The sequence below is a fragment of the Gossypium hirsutum genome, chromosome A04 (genome assembly GCF_007990345.1).
Source record: "Gossypium hirsutum isolate 1008001.06 chromosome A04, Gossypium_hirsutum_v2.1, whole genome shotgun sequence".
NCBI lineage: Eukaryota > Viridiplantae > Streptophyta > Magnoliopsida > Malvales > Malvaceae > Gossypium > Gossypium hirsutum.
Genome location: NC_053427.1, coordinates 61,687,040 through 61,708,720, shown reverse-complemented (window position 1 = coordinate 61,708,720; position 21,681 = coordinate 61,687,040). Strand labels below are relative to the sequence as shown.

At 35.3% G+C, this 21,681-nt stretch overlaps 1 protein-coding gene and 1 non-coding gene across 2 annotated transcripts; one reads left to right on the top strand and one right to left on the bottom strand.

Moving 5' to 3' along the window:
• Positions 1-4,660: 4,660 nt before the first annotated feature.
• On the bottom strand, positions 4,661-4,767 carry LOC121228396 (small nucleolar RNA R71). Its single transcript, XR_005925972.1, has one exon. It is a non-coding gene; the product is annotated as a small nucleolar RNA R71 (small nucleolar RNA).
• A 3,321-nt stretch (positions 4,768-8,088) lies between these two features.
• Positions 8,089-20,718, top strand: LOC121228077 (uncharacterized). Its single transcript, XM_041111209.1, has 4 exons — positions 8,089-8,333; positions 18,764-18,806; positions 19,510-20,002; positions 20,135-20,718. The coding sequence occupies exons 1-4, from the start codon at positions 8,089-8,091 to the stop codon at positions 20,716-20,718; spliced, it is 1,365 nt and encodes a 454-aa protein (XP_040967143.1).
• The last annotated feature ends 963 nt before the right edge of the window (positions 20,719-21,681 follow it).

Genomic DNA, 21,681 nt, shown 5'->3' with positions numbered 1-21,681 from the left:
TTCCTTTGCAATGTAGTAGAAACTAGGGAACAATATCAAATTTTACATAACCCTGATATCATGTATTATCCGGTTATTATGCTTGAGTAATCCATGCATGAAAAAATCCCAGGAGAAAAGTTGTCAAGCCACAAACCAGAAGTCATTAAAAATTACAAACCAAAACCAATAAAGATTGATTAATACCTATAAAAAATAATCAGAGGTCCAAGGTAATTCTCCGAATGCTGAGTCCGGTCCTAATTTTGAGGTTTACCTGAAAAGTTAAACACTATAGGGGGTGAGCTTATGAAAAGCTCAGTGTGAATCAAACAATTCTTTAAACGGACAAAAACATCAAATACAAAAACATATTAGCATTAACAAAAGAAAACAAAACCATCATAGGAATTTCATATCATTACATAGCCATTATCAAATTGATGTCAAATGGTGTATGAGCATGAGACATCATTCATTTGAGTAACAATCATTAAGTTTGATACCATTCAATACAACACAATGCAACACATATCATAAATCAATAACATTTGAATATGTCGTGAGCATGATGCAATGCAAAAAGATTCCTACCCATACCATCCGCTACACGCTACGAGTTCCCTAAAATCCGTCATCCGAACTCTAAAACATTATAGGCTTAAGCTCATTGTGGTTAAGACCACCGATAACAATATGCAAAAAATTCTGTCAGTAAAAATACAGACAAGCTGCCAGTAAAAATACGAAAATGGTCATTCTCCTCAGTACTCCAAGTGTAGTGCACTGACTACAAATAATACAGACTTAATATGCTGTCGGTACTCCACGGAACTCCTCCGTCAACCATAAAATCCCAACCCAATGCATATGCAATATGTTACACAATCTTATAGATAATCATATCTCAATACTTTTCACATTCATTTGACATGCTCAGCATGTCCTCAATAATTACATACTTTTAGTAAATGGAAATAGTGTTCTAGTCTTTCAAATTACCATTATGTTGATATCGATCAATATCGTTCAATTTCACATACTTAATGGATTTTCATTATGCATAAATAACACTCTTTTTAGTACACAATATAACAAATATCACATACGTTTAAATTATACATAAGCTTAATATCTCAACACATTATATCATTCAGTCAAACACTCTCATATCTCATAACTCAAATCTGCAATTACAAACTCAATCAAACATTCATACTATCAAACTAGCAATTTTGCCAACATGTCAATCTTTTAAGGCTCGAAACATAACTGGTTTGATCACTCACAAAATCAATAATTTGGATATTAAGCCAATCCAATCAGCAAGCTAATTTATCAAATATAACATGATATTTAACATTTTCAAACAATTTTATGATTTTAGGACTCATACCTTATTTTTCGCTTCCTTGTAGCATACTAGCGAATCTTCCAATTTTCCTTAATAATTCCTTAAATGAACCTAAACCAAAATTCAGTATAAATTCAATCAAATTACCATTAAACCAGCCCCCAAACACCCACTTGTGAGTTCAAACCAATGGTTAAAATTATAACTATTTTATGAATTTAAACTATTTAGATTCTTTACACCGTATCATGCGAACCGTACGTACAATCGTTCTTTGCCTTTGAGGATGATTTGGGGCGTTTGGGTCAACACCTAACACAATTACATACTGGAAAATCAGTAGCAAATATTGTTCAAAATCCCTCATTTAATCAATCCATAACCTCTACCTAACAACTATGTTGAATAACAAACTAGTTATCCTTAATTGCACTTACGCTTCTGATTTGTGGGATCCGATTGGCTAATTAATCAAGAACGTCTCTCCCTAATTAAAAAGTGATTAAAGGCTGATTAGGAAGGTTAAAGAACGTAATTTAATGCAGGAAAAATATTGGTAAGACCCAAGAAACAAAACAGCCCCCTTTCTTGTACATAGGCACACGCACCACCACCCATGGTGGCCAAAATTGGGTTTGAATTTTAAAATGATTTGAGATCTCATTAAAATATAAAAAAAATACATTTGAAATAATTTAAAATCCTTAAGATCCCAGATCTGGAAATTTTGGTGTTTAATTGACAAGATTAATAATAAAGAGAAAAGAGATCTTACCCAAGCTAGTTGAAAGAAACGGCAATGGCACTTTCGTGGCAATGTTTGGGATCAATCCTGGGGTTCAAGACTTCAAATTTGGGGCTGATTTAGATGAGGATAAATGGAAGCAATAGAGTAAATGATATGACGCACAATCTTGATGCAAAAAGAAGAATAATGAGATGGGAAAATGAGAGGTGTAGGCAACGACAACAATAGGAAAAAGAAAGAAAATTGAAGAGAAAATAGGAGAGGAAGAGGGTGAACGGCTAGGGTAGGTAAAATTGAATTAAATGCTGAAAAATACAATAAAAATTTGTATTTATACTTAGGGTTCAAGGGTATGGATGACACACAAAAAAATAAGGGATTTTGCAAAATTTAATTATTTCGCAAGGGAAAGTATTTGAACTTGGGACCTCATTTAATTTCCATGCTTTCTCATATTTCTTTTAACCATTAGGTTTTCTTCTCATTTTTGAAATAATTTTGCTATATTTATTTTAAAAACAAGGCATGTCACATTTGTAAACCGTAATTTATACAAATTTTTATCCCATGCTTAGCACATTCATGGATGATTTCTCCTTAGATTTGGTGCATTTGATGCTCCTAAGCCTTTAGTTTCATGTTTTATACCTAGGTGAGCATAGGAGAGTAAAAAGAGCGAGAAACGGACCAAAAACAGAGAAAATGGGCCAGCATGGGAAATCAACATGGCCTGGGCTTCCTCATACGAGTAGACCACATGCCCGTGCCTATTTAACTGCCTTGACCATAGTCTGAATTAATCGCACACAAGCGTGTCCCTGTCGAGCCCAAGTATAGTCCTATTTGGAAAAGGCTACTTTTTAGGGCTTTTAGGCATTCTAAAGCCTATTTAAACACCTGAGGAGGCACTTAGAAGAGGAACACAGAGTAGGAGGCAAGGAATTACTCAAGGAAAGCCGATTGATCCATCTCAGAAGCTGGATTCATCGTCAATACTGAAGATCTCCCTTCAATTTCCTTCAGGAGTTTTGGGTTTTCTTTATGTTTTGTTATCTTTATTCTTTTGAGATGTTTTCTTTCATAAGTATGAACTAAACCCCCTAAATACCTAAGGGGAATGAAACCTAAGACGGACCTTGTTATTATTATATGAATTGTATGATAAATATTTGACTTGTTCTTAATTATGTGTTCTTAATTTTTTTTTTAATATTCCAGGATATTAATTCAAATTAATGCGCTTATTCAGAGGAGATAAAGTCCCTGTCTAAGAGTAAATTTGTTGTAATTAAGCGGAGTTGATTGCACGCCCAGAGATAGGGTGACAAGATTTTGCTGGATTAGGGTGAAACCTAATAAGAGAGTCTATAGATCAAGTTAATTCAACACTTGGGTGTTAATTAGAAAGAGATTTCAATTAATCAACCTAGGGTTAGACGTTATTAGTCTCGAGAGAGATAATAATATAACTTAGGGGTTTCTATGGATCAAGTCAAATGAATAAATCGTCTAATTCAGAGTCAAATAATAAGTGAAGTCTAGGTGGATTTTTCCTTGGGTATTGTCTTAATCAATCGAGTTTTCCCAAAAGCTTTTCTCCAATTTTCACTCTGTGCACCCTTAGTTTAGTTAATTAATTTAGATAAACAAATCCCTTAATTTTTAGGCTAGATAATAAAAAGAAAGTAATTACTAGTACTATTGGTTCCTTTGGGTTCGACAATCCGATCTTGCTAAAGCTATACTACTGTTCGATAGGTACACTTACCTTCATCGTGATAATAGTTTGTTTCAAGAACGATTAATTATAAATTTTTAAAACCTATCGCGAATATCACGTATCAAGTTTTTCGCGCCGTTACCGAGGATCTTAAGATATTAGGAACACTCAATTTTTATTACTTTAGCCATTTTACTTTTATTGCAATTTATTTTTTAGTTTAGTTTAATTCCACTTTCTAACTTTTCTTTTATTTTATAATAGGTTTTTCTAGTTTATGACCAGAAGAAACCCGTTAGGACCATTACTTTTTTATAGTGAGATCGATCGCATAGCTCGTAGAAACTGAAGAGAAATAAAGTGAAGCTTAAGATTCATAGAAGAAGAGCAAGAGGATGATATTCAAACCACAACCGAGGAGATGGCTGGAAATCAGGAAAATCCGCTACCTCCTGCGATTGCCTCTAATCCAGTAAATCAGAATCATGCTCCACGCACTATATATGATTATGCTAAACTGAATTTAACAGGAACTGAGTCAAGTATAGTTAGGCCTGCTATTGCTGCAAATAATTTTGAACTGAAACCTAACACGATTCAAATGATACAACAATTTGTTCAGTTTGATGGTTTGCAGGACGAGGATCCAAACACCCACTTGGCGAATTTTCTGGAACTCTGCGACACATTTAAAATCAATGGCGTCTCTGATGATGCCATTCGCCTTCGGTTGTTTCCCTTTTAACTGAGGAACAAATTTAAATAGTGGTTGAATTCGTTACCACGAGGTTCAATCACTACGTGGGAACAAATGACTGTGAAGTTTTTACTAAAATATTTTCCACCGGCTAAAATGGTTAAATTAATGAATGATATCTCTTCTTTTGTGCAGCTGGATTTAGAAACACTATATGATGCATGGGAGAGATACAAGGACCTGTTGAGAAGGTGCCCTCACCATGGATTACCACTCTGGCTACAGGTTCAAACTTTTCACAATGGGTTGAATCCTTCGGCTAGATAGATGGTTGACGCAGCGGTTGGTGGGACTATCAATAATAAGACACCTGAGGATGCTTATGAATTTATAGAAGAGATGTCACTGAATAATTATCAGTGGCAAGTCATGAGGACAAAGCCAACAAAAGAAGCCAGCGTTTTTAACGTCGATTCAGTCACCATGCTCCCTAATCAGATAGAACTTTTGAATAGAAAAATTGATGGTTTCCTTGGTTCTTCACAGGTTCACCCAATAATGCAATGGAATGCAAGTGAAGGAGGAACAAGCAATTCAGAGTACCCACCTTATGGCCACAACATGGAAAATGAGCAATTAAATGATATGGGTAATAATCCTCGACCTCAAAATAATCCCTATAGCAACACTTACAATGCAGGATGGAGGAACCACCCAAATTTCTCATGGGGAGGCCCAGGAAATCAGAGACCACCACCACCTCTAGGCTTCCAACAACCACCTTACCGACAAGAGAAAAAGTTGAACCTTGAGGAGATGCTAACAAAATTCATCTCAGTGTCAGAAACTCGTTTTCAGAATACCGAGACAGCACTTAAGAATCAACAAGCGTCAATCTAAAGGCTCGAAACTCAGATAGGTTAGCTCACTAAATTGATATCTGAACGACCACAAGGTAGCCTACCGAGTAACACTAAATTTAACCTAATAGAGCAGCTCAATGCGATTACCATTCAAGATGAGGAAGGGTTAGTTGCACTTGAACCAGAACCAAGGCAAGAAACTATGGTAAGTAAAGGTAAATGTGAGGTGGACCACATTGACCAAAAACAAGTAAGTAAAGAATACAAACCCGTGTACCATACCCTAATACGACAAGGAAAGACCACTCAGACGAACAATTTGGTAAATTCCTCAAACTTTTAAAGAAATTACATATTAACTTACCGTTTATTTAGACTCTTTCGCAGATGCCAAACGCAGTCAAATTTTTAAAGGAGCTTTTAGAAAATTAGCGGAAGTTAGATGAGGCGTCGCATGTGGAGTTAAATACAGTTTGCTCTGCCATTCTACAGAACAAGCTAGCCAACAAATTGAAAGATCTAGGGAGTTTTATGATTCCTTGTTTAATTGGTAGCTTAAATGTTAAAAATGCGTTGGCTGATTTAGGGGCTAGTATCAATGTCATGCCTTACAAAATGTTTAAGCAACTAGGTATTGGGAAACCCAAACAAACTAGGATGAGCATTCAATTAGTAAATAAAACAATCAGATTTCCTAGGGGTATTATTGAAGATGTACTCATTAAAATTGACAAATTTATATTCCCAGTTGATTTCATTGTTTTAGACATAGAGAATGATAGTAACGTGCCTTTAATTTTAGGGAGGCCCTTTTTAGCAACTGCTAGAACGATAATTGATGTTGGTACATGTGAACTCACACTTCGTGTGGATGATGAAACAATCACTCTTCAAGCTAGTAATTCGAGTAACACCTTAAAAATCAAGGGTGATTGCATAAATCATACTACTAGAATTGATCATGTGGTGAAACCCTCTGTGCAGAAAATAGGTTCGAAGAGCGCACATGAGCCTTGTTCAAGCAACAACAAAGGAACTATCTATGAAGAATGAAGACTACGAGTTGAGGAACTAGATGAATGGCAAACACATAAACCAAAACCACGCCTTAACGAGATCAATATTCCACCAAGTCAACTTAAGGTTGGAGACAAAGCACTACTGGATGCAGCAGATCCTCATATTGCCACTTCTGTATCTAATAGAGAAATTCCTCTCACAGTACTCAATATTTTTCTATACGGTACAGTCGAGGTAATTCATCCTAAATTCGGCACTTTTAAGGTAAATAGTACTCGTTTAAAACCTTATTTTGATAAAATTGATAGTAAGGAGGAGGAGTATAAACTCCTCGCACCACCATGACTACGTAGCAGAAAGGTAAGTCGAGCTTAGACTATAAATAAGTGTTTCTCGGGAGGCAACCTGAGCACTAATGGTGTTAACTTCTTTAAATTTGAGTTTTTAACATTTAATCACTAACTGAGTACTTGGCCACAGGTTTTCTAGAACCACAAGGCAAGGCACACGGGCGTGCCTTAGGCCGTGCTCACACCACGGGCTGAAACACAGCCATGCGATACTGTCCTGTGAAAACAGGGTAAAATTTTTCCCCAGCACGAGTTGCGCTAAATTGCCATGGCCGTGAGACGTGGCCCTGGGCGAGTCTGTCAAAACAACACGGGCGTGCGACACGACCGTGTCTAGAAACCATGGTTGAAACTGAGAAGCTCAAGACTGATAAAACAACACGGGCATGGGATGAATCTCAGACACGCCTAAATTTAAAAATCGTGAAACACACGGGCTAAATTAGGGCACACGGGAGTGTCACACGGCCGTGTGCCCCAAAATCTATAAAAACCCCTCACTATTCATCATCCCTTTCCCCAAAATCCCTAACCCTAGCCGTTGCAACTCCTTCACACGCCCTTCCTGCCACGCCCGTGCGCTGATCACAACACCACCATCGACGACCCAAGCTCCTCCCTCTCCCAAGCTCTTACGTTTTTTTCATTCTTTTCTCTTCATTTTGTTTACTAATTTGATTTTTCTTGTTTTATTTTGACTGTTAATCTTCATAGTTCTAATAATAGCAATGCTTATACCCTTTGTTTCTTGCTAATCTAGTTGATGGATTATGGTACATTCATTCTTGGGTTACCATGGACTTCAAACTATTTCCCATATTATCATTCTCATATGCATCCATTCACTAGGCATTATTCTCGTATTCATATTCGTAGTAATGACTTAAAATATCTTATTGGGTTATCTTTTAGCATAATTATTTTTAGTACATGACTCCTATGAAGTATCTCTATTTAGTTCTAACATGCATTGCATATTTTTCCATGCTATTGCTTTATTTTTATTTCGTCTTGCCATTGTAGACACATGTCAAATCGTGGTAAGAAAACCGTCGTCCCCGCCTCGAAGAAGAGGAAAGGAGTAGCTTCATCCTCGGGTCTTACCGCTGAAATCAAGCACCCATTCCTCCAATTCCCACCAAGACCACAGAAGGAACTTTTTCAAATACTACGAGCCCGACCCCTAGGTGCGGGCCGCTGCATTGACTGGGTCGCACTTGAACAAATCTAACTGGCTGACGCGGTCCAAGCCCTCCTGACGACTGACCCGTGGGGGCTATTCTTTGAGATCATCGAGCCGACATACCTCGAGCTCACACTCAAACTCTGTTCGACTTTCCACATCCAAGTAGTTATGATGGAGTTTGATGATCCCGGAACAGTCCAGTTCTGTCTCGGAGGTTTAGTCCACCAGTTGAACGTACCTGAGTTCGGGGTCGTTCTGAGGCTCTATATGGAGGAGTTCATGGACGACGATGATTTTGACACACTCCATCGCCACATCCACATGTCTTCCTCCAACTGTTGGAGGGCCCTCGTTCCTACTTCGGCCACCTACGACTCTACTCACTCCAAGGCATCGGCCCTCGCCCCATCCCTGAGGTACTTACATGCCATCTTGGCCCACATTCTGACAGGGTGACGAGAGAGCACCGACGTTGTCAACACTCACGTTGCCTACTTTTTATGGAGTATGGAGAATGGGCACGTCTTCAACCATGCCTATTTCATTGCCCTCACCATTCACCATCAGATGGAGCGGTATAGGAGAGGAGTCAACTCCATTGGCCCCTATGTGACTAGACTGGCATGGTACTTCAGGCTCCTCAACACAGCAGCACAATCATCCTCCCTCACCCTCATCGGCCAGATGTCCTCACAAGGTATCTCGAGCATGCTTCATATGAGGATGATCGAGCAACGACGTGGATTTGACCCTCCCAGTATCGCCTGGTCCAGTCCGCTGCAGAGGAGGACCCAAAGGACATTACTGATGATGTCCCTCCACAGCACGAGGACCCACCGTCTCAGCCACCACTCATCCATCGTCCAGTTCATGCGGCGGCTTCATGCTCTGACATCTCTGAGCGCCTTACTCAATTTGAGCAATAGTGTTTTCAGTGCTTTGATCACATTGATGCTACTCTACATCAGATTTGTCAGCACCTTCACATCTCATCGCCACCACCACCTCGCGAACCATCCGGCGATGACGATGTTTAAGAACTTTTTATTTATTATTTTTATTTTCACTTTTATCTTTATTTATCTTCTTTAAGTACTTTTTATTTTATTTTCCTTTAATATTATTTCATCTTTAGGTTTTATAGTTTCGGCTATTTCATTACGAGTAATTATGCTTCGTTATATTTCCTAAAGAGTTCTTGATGTTATCATAGTTATAAAGAGCTCCAAAGCTCATCATCACCTAGGAACTCGAAACTCCACTAGAAAAGGTTCTCCATGATTGCCATGTCCTGCCCGACCCCCACAATAACCTCTTCACTGAACAGTGTGGTTGTGGAACCCAACCTCTACCACCACCGAAGTATCCTTCTCCAATCTTATCATTGCCTAGATTGATTATTCTCCATAACTCCAATTCAATGAGTCTATTCATCATTCAGGAAGTTTCACTTCTCTCCCTATCTTATGATCTTATATCTATATCATCGTAAATCCAACTTCGTACATTGAGGACAATGTACATCTTAAATCTAGGGGTGGTCTTTTATATCACTATCAGAAAAATCTCTGAATTTTGTCTTATTCTCATGTGATCTTCTCATATCATTATTAGAATGAATTTTGATTGATTTATGATTTTCTATTAATATGTCTTGAATTAAAACATAGGCATTTATGCATTGACTGTTTAAAATTTAAGGAATTAGAGAATCAAGCATGATAAGTTGATTTTTGAGAATTAAAAAAAAAATTAGGTTGTTTCCCCAAGTTTAGGTATTATCTTGAGTTGAAATTCACAGGTTAAACATTAAAAAGCCATAATTTTTGTGAGATCTTGAACCCTTAAGAGCATATATTATTTCTTTCATGCTCACTTTTATTGTTACTTTGAGTGCGTTAATATCAAATCGTTATTCTAGAACTTGCTTGATTATGCATGTCAAGACCACACCATTGATTTGTTATGTCGAGATGATAAAGACACTTGGGTTTAACTCACTTACTCCATAAAAGCCTAACCTCATAATTAACCCTTCGTGAACCCCTTTGAGCCTAATAAGCCATTCATTAATTTACCCTCAATATTAACCCATGACCTATTATTGTTGAAATCCCCTAATTTGATTCCTATTTTTGTCGAGATTTGATTTGAATTAATTGCTTATTTATGTTTTATTTTTCGTTGTAATAATTAGCAAAATTCTATGTTATATGACTTGTTCTTAAAAAAAATTTACAATTAATTCATATATATTAGTAGTAATTTGTTGTTTTTGAGCGTAAGTGTTTAATTCCATATTCTGAGAAGAAGCTCACTTGTATTCAATTGATAATTAGTTATTTTTCTAGTTAGGTAATTTTTCAATTCAATCTCGATTCTAACCTTCTCTTTCAGCTTATGAACACACCCCCTAACCAAAGCCACGTTACAACCCTCTAAAGACCTTTTGATTGATGTATCATCTCAATACATAGTGGTGGAGATGTGATTTTCATGCAAGCCTATGGTAATAACTTTTCATATTGACTAATGAGTGCTTCATTTATTGTCCTTGAACACCTCGAGTGATTTGAGTGAATCTTTAGTGAGGATGTTAAACTTTGTGATATTTTGAATCAAAGGTAATCACTTAGATGGGGGAGACACCTATATTTTCGTGATAAAATGCTCAACTTGGAATGTTTGAAACTTTAATGTTCTTCTAGTTGAATTCTCAATGTATGATTACTTATGGTTTATTTTGAGATATTATTTATGGGGATTATAAATTGAGAAGAATTTATTTTGATTGTGAGTTGAGAATTTTGCTTGAGGACAAGCAAACGCTTAAGTATGGGGTATTTGATAAACCGTAATTTATACATATTTTTATCCCATGCTTAGCACATTTATGGATGATTTCTCCTTAGATTTGGTGAATTTGATGCTCCTAAGCCTTTAGTTTCATGTTTTATACTTAGGTGAGCATAGGAGAGTAAAAAGAGAGAAAAACGGGCCAAAAACGAAGAAAATTGGCCAACATGGGAAATCAACATGACCTGGACTTCCTCATACAGGTAGAGCACACGCCCGTGCCTATTTAACAGCCTTGACTGCGGTCTGAAGCAATCGCACACGGGCGTGTCCCTATCAAGCCCAAGTATAGTCCTATTCGGAAAAGGCTACTTTTTAGGGCTTTTAGGCATTCTAAAGCCTATTTAAACACCTAGGGAGGCACTTAGAAAAGGAACACAGAGTAGGAGGTAAGGAATTACTCAAAGAAAGCCGATTGATCCATCTCAGAAGCCGGATTCATTGTCAAGACTGAAGATCTCCCTTCAATTTCCTTCAGGAGTTTTGGGTTTTCTTTATGTTTTGTTATCTTTATTCTTTTGAGATGTTTTCTTTCATAAGTATGAACTAAACCCCCTAAATACCTAAAGGGAATGAAACCTAAGACGGATCTTGTTATTATTATCTGAATTGTATGATAAATATTTGACTTGTTCTTAATTATGTGCTCTTAATTCTTGTTTTAATATTCCAGGATATTGATTCAAGTTAATGCGCTTATTCAGAGGAGCTAAAGTCCTTGTCTAAGAGTAAATTTTTCGTAATTAAGCGGAGTTGATTGCACGCCTAGAGATAAGGTGACAAGATTTTGTCAGATTAGGGTGAAACCTAATAAGAGAGTCCATAGATCAAGTTAATGCAACCCTAGGGTGTTAATTAGAAAGAGATTTCAATTAATCAACGTAGGGTTAGACGTTATTAGTCTCGAGAGAGATAATAATATAACTTAGGTATTTCTACGGATCAAGTCAAATGAATAAATCATCTGATTCAGAGTCAAATAACAAGTGAAGTCTACGTGGATTTTTCCTTGGGTATTTTCTTAATCAATCGAGTTTTCCCAAAATCTTTTCTCCAATTTTCACTCTGTGCACCCTTAGTTTAGTTAATTAATTTAGATAAACAAATCCCTTAATTTTTAGGCTAGATAATAAAAAGAAAGTAATTACTAGTACTCTTGGTTCCTTTGGGTTCGACAATCCGGTCTTGCTAAAGCTATACTACTGTTCAATAGGTACACTTGCCTTCATCATGATAATAGTTAGTTTCAAGAATAATTAATTATAAATTTTTAAAACCTGTCGCGAATATCACGTATCACACATACTAGGGTTTAAGGCAAAATTTGCAAAATAATAAAAGTGGTGAAAGAGAAAGGATTTGAACTTGGATTTCAAGGAATGTTTCCCTAACAGTTAACCAAAAAACCAATACCTTATTTTATTCCTAAAAACATGTACTTGGATCTAAAAAATTAGGGCATGACCACTCTCTCTCAATTCACAAACCCAATTCTACTAACCCCCGATTTTTGGGATGTTACACATTTTAATTTTTTTTATTTACTTACAAAATTTCCATTAATTAAACATACTTTTAATCTAAAATACATATATCTACCATCCATTATCTTGACTATGGCTAAATTGCCATAAGGATCCATTCAATTATAATTTTGTACTCAATTAACCCTTTTAAAATTAACTTTTGTAGCTTTTACGATTTAGTGTTTTTTTCCTTAATTAACTATTAAAACATCAAAATTTCAAGACCAAATTTCAATACACATATTTAAACACCCTGTAAATATTTAATACTAAATGTTTATTAGCTCGGGTTACAGAAAGAGATCATGATACCTCATTTTCAAAAACCACTAGACTTTAGGGACATATCACTTGTACTTCACTATTTGTTCAATTAGCAAAATTTATTAAATAAAAATTAAATATAATACTATATTTGACTCGTAAATATTAAATAACTAATATTTACGGACTCTCACGTCGAAATTGTGATCCTGAAACTACTATTTCCGACACCACTAGAAAACAAGTTTTTACACCTTCTCAACCACCCTTATACCAACTAATAGAAGTAGCCTCAAAATTCTCCTTCAACCGCATAGCAACGCCTCTACTAAGGGCCAATTTCTAATAATTTTTTAGAACTATTGTTAAGAAGGTTTATAAAAACTTTGAGTCACACCCCAAAAAATCAAGTTAGAAGAATCTGGTTTGTGAAAAAAAACTGAAAGTGGTCACACCTTGATTTATAAGGTTATCTTTGAGCGTTTGTAAATGAGGGTTTGAAACATATACCAAAATTAAGGTCATAAATAATTAATTAAAGTATTAAAATAATATAATTAAGTATTATTATATTAATTAATCTAAAATGAAACTTGATTACGATGTTTAATATGAAAATAGTGTGTTTTAATTGAGTTAGGACCTAATTGGAAAATGGTTAAAATGAATTAAAATATTAATAATGAGACTTGACTATGAGTATTAATTATTGTATGTAAACTAAAATAGGAATGTGTTAAAAACTATAAACTTAAATAAGGTAATAAAAAAATTTTGAGTAAATGTATAAGCTAATAAAGAATAGGTAAGTTGAGCCCGAAATAAATATATACGATTAAGAAATAAAATTAAGCAAGAAATGAGTCTTAGGTTTGGTGGTTAAATGTTATTGCCTTATCCTAGATGTCATAGGTTCAAGCTTCTTTCTCCCATTTATTTTCAGCAACTTAGGATAAAAGTCACACTAAAACAAATATTATTTGAGGTAAAAACTAAACAAGAAATAGACTTAGGCCTACTGGTTAGCACTTTAGTTTCCTTCCCAATTGACCCAGGTTTGAATCCCTTATTCTTTTTTTATTTCATAATTTCACCCAAGACATTCCAATATATATCTATATGATTAAGTGTAAAAAATAAACAAGAAATGGATAGTAACCCAATGTTTAAGGTGTTAAGGTTCAAGCCTCCTCCTCCTCTTTAATTTTAATTTCAAATTTCAACAAAATATTGGAAAAGTTGTAGGTGACACTCTCGGTGTTTACAAACCCTAAGAATTGACCCAATTCTATCTTAATTAAAATTCATATCTTACTCTTTCTCAAAATCCCAATAGAATTAAAATTCTATCATCTTTTTATCTTTTTTTCCTAATTCGAATTTCAATTTGTCCATTTTCAAATCCTAATAGAATTTGCCCTCCATCTTTCTATTTATTCTCCTTCCCTTTTCTTTACACCATATTTTCATCCTAATTGTTGATAGTTATTTTTTCTTTCAATATCAAATCAGTCCCCGATAAATAAATTCTCTATAGATTGTTGAATTCATCATTGACAGCCTTCGTAATTCCGTCAAGTTCAGTAAGTGCGTCTCATTCTATAATTTAAACCCTAAATTTTGTAGAATTTCCATCCGATGTTAATCCTTCAAATCAATTAAACAATCTTTCATGGTTCTTAACAAATCTATTGTTAATATAATTGAATCTTGACAAATTTTAGAAAACAAACGTTAACCTGTATGAAATTGTCGTTTGAATGACCTAATTTAGTTGAATCGGACCAGATTTGAACACGGGGAGCATCTTTTGATATCTCGGTAACAAGTGTGTGTTCTTTTACGAGAAAATCGTGGCAAAATCAAGCTTAGGTTAGACCACACAACTAGCTATACGGGCGAGTGGGCTACCCATGTAGATCACACAATCCCTTCACACGGCCATGTCCCCTTGAAATGTAGGTTTTCCCGCTTCTCACACGGCCTACCAGACGGTTGTGTCTCCCTTGTAGGTTGAAATTTTAAATGCCACATGACCACAGCCTCTCACACGGCCTAGTCACACGGCTGTGTACCCCCTCCACATGATCCAGGGTTTCACATGGTCCGATCACATGGTCATGTGTCCCCTAAAACTCAAAAATTACAATTTTGACCCAAAATTTTATATCTATAGTCGTGTGTCCCTTATAACTCAAAAATTACAAATTTGACCCAAAATTTTATATCTATAGTCGTGTGTCCCTTATAACTCAAAAATTACAATTTTGACCCAATATTTTATATCTTACGCAATTTAGTCCTTGATAAATTCCTGAACAGTTTTTAATGTTTAACTTTCTCCAATTAAGACCCTATCAGTATGATTTATGCTAGAATATATGATTGATTTATTTATTAAGATATATATATGAATATATAAATTTGCATGGATTATGAATAGCTTGCATATAACTATTGTATCTAGAATTGTGATCGTACTTAAGACTTGCCCTATGATTCTGTTAAATCTGAATACATGAAAAGCATGATTTTGCTAGTGATTTTTCATGTGTTAGTACATTAAATGCTATCATATGTGATCTATATTAAATTTGCTACATTCAATTGCATGGGATTGGACGACATGATCGGAGGAAGTATTGGTAGTATATCTGCATTTATTTTTGTTGTGTACCCAAAGCCATAGTAAATTCCACCTACGACATTTTGTTGTGCATTCACAACCCTTTCACAACTATCATTTGCAAGCACGTTGTGCTTCCATGGCCATTGGTAGATTTCATCTACAACATTTTGCTATGTACCCAAAGCCATATGCAGATTCCATCTGCGGTATTTTGTTGTGTGTCCATAGCTATTGGAAGTAAAACTAAAAACTATTGGTGGTTAATCTACAATTTGTTGTGTTGGTGGTTAGAGTTATGGAGAACTCCTATTGTGGTATGCAGCAATAGGATAGGATCTTTTCTATTAAAAACCTGAAACTGTATAGCATCATTTGAATCATGTGCATGCAAATCTTGAAATTATGTTACGATACATTTATGCATGAAAATATGCATATATATGTGTAATGTGGGCAAAATATGAATTTTTGGCTATTCTAATATATGCTAATAATGGTTGCATTGAAAAAAAGAAACAATACTTTGATCTGATATTTGATTATGAATATTTTATGCGATATTATTTAATGTCTTACCAACTATTTGTACTGATTTCTTTGTGGTGAAACTGACACTGAACGTCATAGTTTACTCTCGCTTTATTTTTCACCCTTACAGATAACCCACCAAATTAGGACGCGGACACAACACTCAGAGAGACTCAACTTGGTTTTTTTTTAATTAAATATTTTAGATTTATCATTTGATACTTTTGTTATTTAGAAACTATAATGTTTTAATTTTAATGTGGCATGAGACTTAAGAATTGGGTTCAAAAAGCATATATGACATTTTTAATTATTTATGCATATAATCTAATTAAATCTAAATTGAATATCACTTTTTCACTGCTAGATTGTAGATAAATTATTAATTAATTAATTAATTAACTAAAATTTCTTAAAAGTAGTCACCGTTATATAAAAAAGTTAAATTAAATAAATTTTGATAATTCGTGAATTTTTTTTAAATAGACCGTTTTTTTTTCAAGGTAAATAAATATTTAAAGTTAACTGTTTTACTTTAACTTTCTGGAAAATGAATTTGGAATTCTAAGAAATATAATTCACTGAGAACATGATAAATTTATTTTTTTATTAGATTGAATTTAAGAATTCTTGTTATATATAACTAATATATTTATTTTAAGATTATATTTATATATTTGTTTAATTTATTTTTATATAATTGTTTTAATTCAATCAAGAAAATCATGAAGAGCTAGTTTTTCTTTATATATTGATTTATTATATGATTGCGTAGTTATGACTCATTTTCCTTTTTTTCATGATTGTTTCCGTTGAAAATCTATTTTAACATTATATGATGTTTTTATATCAATTAATAATCTTGGAATAATTTTTTTCCATCCAATTTTATAAATAGAAAAAAAGTAATTTAAACTTGCATTGTTTATCAAAACACCCCAAAATAAATATAAAATTTAACTTTCTCGACTTTGTGATAGCATGTTAATTTGCATGACATACCAAATTAGTGTTTTTATAATTCGGTTTATTTCTGAATTGATCCATACCAAATTAGTGTTTTTATGTTTTAATTTTGTCAGGGATACAATTGGAACGCTAAAAGACAAAAACGAGCAAAAAAGGATCAAATTGAAATACAATCAATAAAATGGGTCCAAATAAAAAATGTTGAGAAAGCCAAGGACTCGTTAGATTTTTTGACTTTGTAAAAGTTAAAAATAGAAAAAAAAAATCTTTTTTTTATTTTTTTATTTGATTTTATGTTCAAGTAGTTAGGGCAAAAATTAGTAAATTTCAAAAAGCCAAAATAAATTATTTTAGCCCTTATAAAAAGAAAATGGATTCTTGAACCCCTTACACACTCATGTCACGTCGAGGTACTGCAAAGAAAAAACTGCAAAATTCGATCCAATTTATCGTAATTGATTAGTTGACACATCTAATTCTGCATTCTGATTTCAATTCAGAATTGAATAGAATTATTTTCTTTTTTCTTTCAAATTGGGCGCGTTAGTATCCTGTTGTTTCCATTTACATTTCTTTGTTCTTTCAAATTTTGTCTAATTGCTTTCCAAGTACCTTTCTTTCCCATTCATCACCTTCCAAAATCTACAAAGCATGAATAACATGCTTCACTAAATTCTATCTTAGCTTTAGGTCGGTGTTCTTTCCGGTCAGGAATCGTGAGATATGTATTCGTGCTAAAAATTCTTCAAATCAGTATTCACATTTTTCCTAAGTATCAAGATTGACAACTCATCCCTTAAAGTTAACTCGATTTCAAGTCAAAAAGCACGCGTTGGGTTGGAGTCGTGTTTGCTGACAGTTGAAGAGACGAGTCGGCCCTGCTGTATTCGATTCTTCTAGAACAAATCAAGGAAGAAGTGATTGGGTTTAAATGACCTATGCGGTTGAGGCCGTTAATTCGAGTTGGGTTCTCCAAAGCGTAAGGCTGTCGAATCTTGAATCGAGAACTCGTGTATCTCTATTAGATAATCAGTAAAGGTTCATTTGTAGTTTATATCGGGACTAGCTAGGATAGGAAGAATTGGTGGTTAGAACATTTTTAACTGCTATAACCAGCTTATCGTTTGGGGGAGAAGATTAATTTTCGAGGATCGATTCTTAATCCAGAATCTACTGAGTCTAGAGCTAAGGCTTATTATCTTTGTTTACAAAAATTTGAATTTATTTCCCGATTTAAATTTATTTCTAATATTATTTATTTATTTATTTATGCTGATTCGGTTATTTACTTTTAAACATTTTCAAAGCCCCTGATTTATTTGTTTATTTCTTTTGCGCAGATACGTTTGGAGTCGTGGGCACGACTTTTGACATGACAAAAATTCTGATCACAAGTTAAATACGGAAGATGATTATAACATCCAATCCCTGTGGACTCGACTCTACTACCACTCTTTACTATTATTTAGAGTTATTTTGTAGGAATTATTTTTTGTGGTTTCGATGCCCAACAAATTTTGGCGTCGTTGCTGGGGATTGGAGATATTTTTTCTAATTTTTGTTTGTTTACCTTATGACCATATCAAAACTGGGAACTCTTGAGTTTGAACTAGAAATTGAGAAAATTGGTTTGACAACTGGAGAAGGAAACCATTGGACGTGGTAAATGACCAAATCTCGGAATCGAAACCATAGCATACACAGAGGAAATTTTCTCATTCGACGAACCAAATGAGATGCCTGAACGGACAATACGTCAACTCGCTGCGGCACTGGATGAACAACAACCTTTATGTATAACCTATTCGGCGGGAGGAGCACCGTTCGAGTTAAAGACGGGTTTGATCCATTTACTACCAACTCTTTGTGGATTACAGAACGAAAATCTACATACCCAACTTAAAGAGTTCCATATGCTGTGCACGAGCATGAAGTATCAGGGAGTAACCGAAGACCAAATCAAACTTCGTGCTTTTCCTTTCTCATTAGCTGGCTCTGCTAGAGAGTGGCTATTTTATTTACCTTTGGGATCTATCAACACATGGTCTGATATGTCATGTTTGTTTCTTGGCAGGTTCTTTTATACAACTCGAGTGGCCAAACTAAGACGGGACATCGTAGGAATCTGTCAGAAGAAGACTGAATCATTCTACGATTACTAGGAGAGATACAAAAAGTTGTGTGCAAGTTGCCCACAACATAGACTGATTAAACAGTCACTGTTGTAGTATTTCTATGAGGGGTTACACCGATGGAAATGAAAATGATAGATGCTGCAAGTGGGGGGCACAATGCTGCAAGTGGGGGGCACTCATTAATATAACACTTCAAAGAACGAGGAAGTTGATTTCAGCCATGGCTACTAACACTCAACAATTCTGACCTACCACAAAACCTATGAGATGGGTTCATGGGTTAAGTTCTTTATCTTTAGAAGATACAATTGATAAGCTAACCAACATTATTCAAACATTACTTACAGATAAACAGGCCTAGCACGGTTGTGTAGAATTTGCACTAAGACAGACCATCCTACAGACTCATATCTAATTTTACATGAGGATTTGACAGAACAAGCAAATGTTATCAGGAAGATCACTCCATAGGCGATATGACCCCTACCCGAACTCGTATAATGTGGGATAGAAAGATCACCCGAATCTAAGTTATGGATCAAATCCTCAATTCAATCAACCGTACCAATAAAGGCTTCCTCAAAATCAACGGTTACCACCCCCAAAGTCATCTTTGGAAGCCATAGTGGAAAGGCTAGCCAATAGTACTAAAAAATTTCAACAAAAAACTGACATGCATTTGTAGGAGTTGGATAAGCAAGTGAGCAAGCTCGCACTCACGGTTAGCAATTTGGAGTCCCAAGGTAAGCTGCCATCCCAAACAGAGCCAAACCCTCGATACAATGTAAGTGTTAAGACATTGAGGAATGGGAAAGTTTTGAAGCCCGTACCTGGCACGAGTCGCGCCTACGACACTAGTCAAGATAAAGAGAAACTTGACACAGAGACTTCAGTAGAGTCAGCACCACAAAAATCATTTGCAGTACCACCTCCGTTTCCTGGAAGACTTGTCCAATGTAAAAAGGAGCGAGAAGAGAAGGAGATCCTCGACACCTTTCAAAAGGTAGAAATCAACATACCTTTTCTTAATGCGATTAATCAGATTCCACGATACGCAAAATTCTTAAAAGAATTGTGCACGAATAAGAGGAAGCTCCTGAACAATGAAAAGGCAAGTGTCAGAGAAAATGTTTCTGCCATTCGGCAAAGGAAAATACCACCCAAATGTAAGGACCAAGGTATGTTTTTCATATCTTGTAAAATAGGTAGTGTCGGTATTAAAAAAGCAATGTTTAACTTAGGAGCATCAATTAATGTTATGCCTTTGTCGATTTATAAACTACTTAATGTGAGACCTTTGAAGGAAATAGGTGTAATTATTCAGCTTGCAGATAGATCTGTGGTGCATCCAGAGGGAGTGTTGAAGGACGTTCTTGTCAAGGTAAATGAGCTAATATTTCCTGCAGACTTCTACATTATCGACATGGAGGATGACAATTCAGCTAATTATTCTGACAGACTCTTTGGGAGGCCATTCTTGAGTATCGCACAAACGAAAATTGACGTACGAAGTGGGATACTCACTATGCAGTTCGATGGGGAAGTGGTGAAATTTAATGTCTACGAGGCCATGAGCCGCTCTAGTATGATTTCTAATGTTTCTAATATTGATATAATCGATCCTTTAACTGAATTACATTTAGAATATCATGACAAGGATGAATTACAAACTATTCTTTGCAGAAGTCTAGACTTTGATGCCATAGAGGAACTAAAGGAGTGGATAACTTTTGAAGAGTTTATTCACGAAACAGTGGCTCATATGGAGGCATCGCAATTACGGAAAAATCCAAGTAAATTCCTTAAATTATCTCCTTCACAAACTCAGCTTTTACCATCTGTTTTGCAGGCTCCAGAGTTGGAACTCAAACCACTTCCGGACCATTTGAAGTAAGTTTTTCTCGGTAAAGAAAATACCATATCGGTAATAATCTCGAGTAAACTCTCAAAGGTAGAAGAGGAAAACTTTGTATAAGTTCTTAGAGACTATAAAGAGGTAATTGGATGGACGATAGCCGACATTAAGAGACGATAACCCCTCGACTTGCATGCACAAAATTTAAGTTGTTCATAATGCTATTCCCAAAAGAGAGGCTCAAAGGCATCCCAATCTGCCCATGATGGAAGTGTCAAGGAAAGAAGTTCAAAAGTTACTCGATGCTGGGACGATCTATCCCATTTCTAACAGTAATTGGGCCAGCCCAGTCTATGTAGTACTGAAAAAACTGACGTAACCATAACTGAGAATTCGATAGGTGAGATGGTTCCCACTCGGGTCCAAAACCGGTGGAGAGTCTGCATCGATTACAGGAAGTTGAATTTATTAACTCAAAAAGATTATTTTCCACTTCTTTTTATTGACCAGATGTTAGAACGTTTAGCTGGGAAGTCTCATTATTGTAGTCTTGATGGTTAATCGAGGTTTTTCCAAATTTTAATGGCACTAGATGATCAAGAGAAGACGACGTTTATGTGTCCATTTGGTACGTTCGCTTACAGACAGATGTTGTTCAGACTTTGTAACGCACTAGCCACGTTTTAGAGGTGTATGGTAAGTATATTTTTCGACTACGTCGAGAAAATAATTGAGGTGTTCATAGACAACTTTACTCTATATGGTGAGTCCTTTGAGGTGTGTTTCTCAAATCTTGCAAAAATTTTGGAACGATGCTTAGAATTTAATCTTGTTTTAAACCATGAGAAATGTCATTTAATGGTAGATAAAGGATTAGTTCTAGGTCATATCATTTTTGATAAGGGAATTTCTATCGATAAAGCAAAAATTAACATCATTAACTCACTGCCGTACCCCATAACTGTGAGGGAGATTCATTCTTTCCTTGGTCATATAGGTTTC

What these genes read in the sequence shown, in the direction of transcription:
- LOC121228077 (XM_041111209.1), top strand. Translation starts at nt 8,089, where the DNA reads ATGGAGTTTGATGATCCCGGAACAGTCCAGTTCTGTCTCGGAGGTTTA. An exon ending in GCCCTCGCCCCATCCCTGAG is followed by an intron (nt 8,334 to 18,763) that starts GTACTTACATGC and finishes GTTTCTTGGCAG; the next exon opens with GTTCTTTTATACAACTCGAG. An exon ending in CCAAACTAAGACGGGACATC is followed by an intron (nt 18,807 to 19,509) that starts GTAGGAATCTGT and finishes ATGCATTTGTAG; the next exon opens with GAGTTGGATAAGCAAGTGAG.